General features: G+C 56.9%; 1 protein-coding gene across 1 annotated transcript; it reads right to left on the bottom strand.

Annotated features, from left to right (window-relative positions):
• Nucleotides 1-191: 191 nt before the first annotated feature.
• Nucleotides 192-2,846, bottom strand: LOC140193666 (4F2 cell-surface antigen heavy chain-like). The gene is made up of 3 exons (XM_072250821.1): nucleotides 2,386-2,846; nucleotides 878-1,051; nucleotides 192-403 (listed from the first exon to the last, which is right to left on the bottom strand). Exons 1-3 carry the CDS (start codon nucleotides 2,798-2,800, stop codon nucleotides 225-227), a joined length of 768 nt encoding a protein of 255 aa, XP_072106922.1. The 5' UTR covers nucleotides 2,801-2,846; the 3' UTR covers nucleotides 192-224.
• Between the last annotated feature and the right edge of the window lie 2,696 nt (nucleotides 2,847-5,542).

The raw sequence follows: 5,542 nt of genomic DNA, 5'->3' as shown, positions 1-5,542 counted from the left end.
CCTGCAGGTCAGTGCTGCCGATACAGGGGTGGGCCAGAGTCAAACTTACAGCCAGTCAGGAGGCATTGGTGGGGGGGGGGGGGGGGGGGGGGGGGGGAGGGGGAGAGTGGGGTCACCCCCCCCCCCCCCCCCGGCAGCTGAACACTACCAGGGATGGTGGCGGCACAGACTGACACAGGTGCCCCGGCTCCCTCTCACGGTCTGAAGGCACACCGGCTGGTTGGTTAACGGCGGGTTGAATGCCCGGTGTTCACCGGCATTCGACGCAGACCGCAAACGCGGCTGGAAAACGGCGGACGTACCTGCAGAAGGTCGTGGACCCCGCCAGTCTCGTTGAAGCTAAGATCGAACCACTTCTCTGTCCCGCGGTAGTTGGGAGTGAGGTCGAGAATCACCTTGATACCTGCCCAGACCACAAACCAGGCCACTCAGCCCATCTGCTCCATGCTGACCCGTCAGCCCACCAACTCGCCACACCTCCACCCCGCCTCTCCCCCCCAACCCAGCGCAGGAACTGGCCATTCACGGTGACCCGCCAGCCAAGTTCCTCCTCCTGCGCGTTCCCAGCAGATCCCACATCCCACCCCGCTCACTCACACACTCGGGGTAACTAACTGGCCAAGTAGCCAGCAGCAGGAGGAGCCCGAGGGTGGGGAGCCCACAGGGAGACGACGTTGTCTCCACGCAGGGCGGAATTGAACCTGGGCCTCTGGCCCATTGAGACAATGTCCGTCCATCAACCCTGCGCCCAACCCCCTCTCCCCCCACCCTTCCCTAGTGTCCCACACTGGCCTAACTAGGGAGCAGGAATCCCCAGGGTCCAGGCCGAGCCCCCACACCCCCCACCTGCCTCCCTCAACACCACCCCGCGGGTTACCTTTCCTGTGGGCTGCCTTCAGCAAGCTGTCGAACTGAGCCATGTCCCCGAAGGCATCGTCGATCTCGGTCAGCCTGGTCTCGCCGATCTGGTCCGGGGTGTTGCGGTGAATGGGGCCGATCACGATGCCCTTCACCTTGAGGGCAGCGATCTCCTCCAGGCGCTGTTCCACCCCTGCGCAAAACGGAGAGCGCAGTGAGAACTCCCCCCTCTTGCAATGAAACTGGCTCAGGGTGAACTGAACCCCCCCACTTCAAAATCATGATCGGAGTGCAGAAATACACAACGTGCAATAGTACAGGCCCTTCAACCCACAATGCTGTGCTGGCTGACCCTTCCCTCCCCACGTAACCCTCCATTTTTCTATCATCCACCTACCTATCCAAGAGGCAAAGGTTCATTTGCCCCCCCTCACTAATTAACTCTTGCTTGGTGGACTGGTGACGTATAAAACCGAAGTCCCCCACCCCCCCGCTGTACCTCTGTGCATATGGCCACAAGCCAATTCACCACTCACCCCACGGGCCACCTCTCCCCTATTCCACCCTCGCCAGCAGCGAGTAACCCTGCGGCTGCGAGTGGCCCGTCACATCAGCGCCGCCGATACCCCTGCACCCCCACCCTCCCTAGAGCGGAGGATCCCCACATCTCCTGCCCTCCGCATCCAGTCATTCACAGACCCGGGCCCCGCCTCCTCTCTCTCGGCTGATGCAACTTGTGGCAGCGCCACATCCCCACCCCCGCAAGCTGGCTGATGCAACCGGTAGAGCATCTCCTCTTCTCCCGGTGCACAGACCCCAATAAATCCCGCGTCTCCCTGGAGTCGGCCCCCCCCGGTAATCTCCCGACAATGGGAAAGGATTCCCCTTCACCACCGGGAGCCCCCACCCCACGTGGCCTCGGGGATTGCCCCCTCCAACTCCCCAGGCCGCCCAATCAGCAGCGGGAGGGTGCGTGTGACGTAAATAGGGGGGAAATCACCCCAAACCCAAGACGTCGTCTCCCCCCCAGTGGGAAAGACTCCTCCAATCCCCAAGGTCCCCCCTATCCCCCAATGATATGGCCGCTACCTTCGTACAATCCCCACGTCACCCCCAATCAGAGCCCCAGTCCTCTCACCCCCAAGAAAAAACAGGACCACTCCCCACGTGGGCCCATCACCCCGGAGACACTCAGCCCCCAATCACAATGCCCAAACCCCCACCACCCACGTGGGCCCATCACCGGGGAGACACTCAGCCCCCAATCACAATGCCCAAACCCCACCACCCACGTGGGCCCATCACCGGGGAGACACTCAGCCCCCAATCACAATGCCCAAACCCCACCACCCACGTGGGCCCATCACCGGGGAGACACTCAGCCCCCAATCACAATGCCCAAACCCCACCACCCACGTGGGCCCATCACCGGGGAGACACTCAGCCCCCAATCACAATGCCCAAACCCCACCACTCACGTGGGCCCGTCACCCCGGAGACCCCCAATCACAGACCGGCCCGACTCACCGGCCAGGTCTCCTTGGCCGCGGCCCCGCGTGTCCTGGAAGGCGCCGACCTGGATTTGGTAGACGGGCCCGCACTGCCACCAGCGCAGGTCGGGCAGCGCCTTGCAGCGGGGCGCCTGCACGATGATGGCGATGGCGCCGGCCAGCATGGCCAGCCAGCCGACCCAGAAGAGCAGCAACAGCGCCCAGCGGAGGCGCACCCAGCCCGGCGTGTTGGCCACCTTCAGCAGCTCCTCCTTGCTCAAGCCGGTGAAAGCCTGCTCGACCTCGGGCTCGGCCTCCTTGGCCTTCAGCGCGCCGTTGCTGTCGCCCCCGCCATCCGAGTTCATCGGCAGCTTCTCGGGCTCCGTCTCCACCTCGTTCAGCTCCACATCCTTCAGCCCCGCTTCCACGTCTGTCTCGGTCATCTTGCTCATCTCCAGCTCCTGGTTTCTCTCTAAGCGGCCCGTACTGCCGACCGATCCTCTTATAGGCTGCCGAGAGCGGCCCGCCTTCCCCGGCAGCGTCACCGGGGCGGAGGTTTAAGGTGGCGTCGGCAAAAGCGGGTGGCCCCGTGACTCCCCCCCCTCACTCCCCATCCCCCTTCCTCACCCTCCTCCTCCTCCACCCATTCCCCTCCCATCCCTCTTCCCATTTCTTCTCCCTTCATCCCATTCCCGATCCCTTAAATGGAGGGATTTGCGACCTTCCCCTTCCAGGATGTTTGCCCTGATAGGGGGGTCGTTTTCCACAAAGGTGGGATGTCACTCTCCCTCCCAATCCGATCCCAAACTACTGTGTGTGGAGTTTGTCTCCGAGCCGGGGGGGGGGGGTCCCTCCCCCCGCATCCCAACGACAGGCGGGGTCGGTAAATTAATTGTCCCCTGTTCTGCAGTCACAGGGAGAGTAAGCAGACAGACATCCTTAGATTCACAGGCGCACACACAAGATGCTGGAGGAGCTCAGCAGGTCAGGCAGCGTCTATGGAGATTTGGCCACACACTTTCAGGCTGACGAAGGGTCTCGGCCCGAAACGTCGACTGTACCTCTTCCTAGAGATGCTGCCTGGTCCGCTGCGTTCACCGGCAACTTTGATGTGTGTGTTGCCTGAGTTCCCCCTTGTCCACTGTTCGTACAAATCAAATCACTCTGGATTGGACACGCTGCAGGCAGGAAGCATGTTCCCGCTGATGGGGGAGTCCAGAACCAGAGGCCACAGTTTAAGAATAAGGGGTAGGTCATTTAGAACGGAGTTGAAGAAAAACTTTTTCACCCAGAGAGCGGTGGATATACGGAATACTCTGCCCCAGAAGGCAGTGGAGACCAAGTCTCTGGATGCTTTCAAGAAAGAGATGGATAGAGCTCTTAAGGATAGCGGAATCAAAGGTTATGGGGATAAGGCGGGAACTGGATACTGATTGTGGATGATCAGCCATGATCACAGTGAATGGCGGGGCTGGCTCGAAGGGCTGAATGGCCTTCTCCTGCACCTATTGTCTGTTGTCTGCGTTGAGGTTGAACGGGGTAAAAAACGCAATGCAGAATATAGCGGAGAGCCATTGTGATCACTGGACCTGCAAGAGATCAGTTTGCAGTTACTATTGGGAGTTCCACCTTAACGCCGTACCCTGGGCAAACGGGCCCACCTCGAGCGATCTGCTTGTTTTTCCCGAGCAAGGCTTTGGGAGAGGTGCCCAGAACAGCAGATGCCTCTGGGTTGCTTGGAAAACAAGTTTTTAATAGATGCCGAGGTTGGAGGGTGCTTGGAAGGGCTTTCGCCCTCTGGCAGGACATTAGATAGTGAGGCAAGAGGGAAGAAAAGTACTTTTTTACTGGAGGGCTGGTGATGGTCTGGCACTGGCTGTCTGTGGGGTAGGGGGCAGAGCCTAATTCGAGATTATTGTTAACAAACTCAAGAAAATCTGCAGATCCAAAGCAACACAACACACACACACACACACACACACACACACGTTTACAAGTTTCTGGGAGCACTAAGCAAGTCAGGGAAAGAGTAAACAGTCGACATTTCAGGTCTGGTTCTAAAGAAGGGTCCCGGTCTGAAACTTTGACTGATGCAGCCCAGCCTGCTGAGTTCCTCCAGCATTTTGTGTCCATTGCTCGAGATTATTGTTGCCTGAATCAAACCAACGCAGAACATACAGGGTTAATGGTAAGGCATTGGAGTGCAGTAGAACAGAGGGATCTGGCAATTCAGATACAAGATTCCCTAAAAGTGGCATCACAGGTAGATAGGGTCGTAAAGAGAGCTTTTGGTATATTGGCCTTAATTAATCAAAGTATTGAGTATAAGAGCTGGAATATTATGATGAGGTTGTATAAGGCATTGGTGAGGCCGAATCTGGAGTATTGTGTTCAGTTTTGGTCACCAAATTACAGGAAGGATATAAATAAGGTTGAAAGAGTGCAGAGAAGGTTTACAAGGATGTTGCCGGGACTTGAGAAACTCAGTTACAGAGAAAGGTTGAATAGGTTGGGACTTTATTCCCTGGAGCGTAGAAGAATGAGGGGAGATTTGATAGAGGTATATAAAATTATGATGGGTATTGATAGAGTGAATGCAAGCAGGCTTTTTCCACTGAGGCAAGGGGAGAAAAAAACCAGAGGACATGGGTTAATGGTGAGGGGGGAAAAGTTTAAAAGGTACATTAGTGGGGACTTCTTCACACAGAGAGTGGTGGGAGCATGGAATGAGCTGCCAGATGAGGTGGTAAATGCGGGTTCTTTTTTAACATTTAAGAATTGGACAGATACATGGATGGGAGGTGTATGGAGGGATATGGTCCGTGTGCAGGTCAGTGAGACTAGGCAGAAAATGTTTCGGCACAGCCAAGAAGGGCCAAAAGGCCTGTTTCTGTGCTGTAGTTTTTCTATGGTTTCTATGAATCAGTTTGTTATCACTGACATGTTAGAAACTCATTTAGGACTGCCCCTCCCCCCACAAACCCCCCTCGCCCAGAACATGCCCTCTTCTCATTGCTACCGTCAGGAGCCTGAAGACACACACTCAACATTTCAGGAACAGCTTCTTCCCCTCCGCCATCCGATTTCTGAACAATGAACCCATGAACACTCTTCCGTGGAATCTTGTCTCTACTCGACACGCCAGAGTTAACTATTCCTGCACAATTGGCACAAAACAGTGAACTTCAACCTGG

Source organism: Mobula birostris, unplaced genomic scaffold (genome assembly GCF_030028105.1).
Source record: "Mobula birostris isolate sMobBir1 unplaced genomic scaffold, sMobBir1.hap1 scaffold_689, whole genome shotgun sequence".
Classification (NCBI taxonomy): Eukaryota; Metazoa; Chordata; class Chondrichthyes; order Myliobatiformes; family Myliobatidae; genus Mobula; species Mobula birostris.
This window is presented reverse-complemented; position numbering and strand designations above follow the sequence as displayed.

Bases quoted from the DNA above. Each gene is read 5' to 3' on its own strand.
- LOC140193666 (XM_072250821.1), bottom strand. From the start codon at position 2,800: ATGAGCAAGATGACCGAGACAGACGTGGAAGCGGGGCTGAAGGATGTG. The intron at 1,052-2,385 runs GTGAGTCGGGCC...CGTTTTGCGCAG, and splicing joins CGGCCAAGGAGACCTGGCCG to GGGTGGAACAGCGCCTGGAG. The intron at 404-877 runs GTAACCCGCGGG...TGGTCTGGGCAG, and splicing joins GAAGGCAGCCCACAGGAAAG to GTATCAAGGTGATTCTCGAC.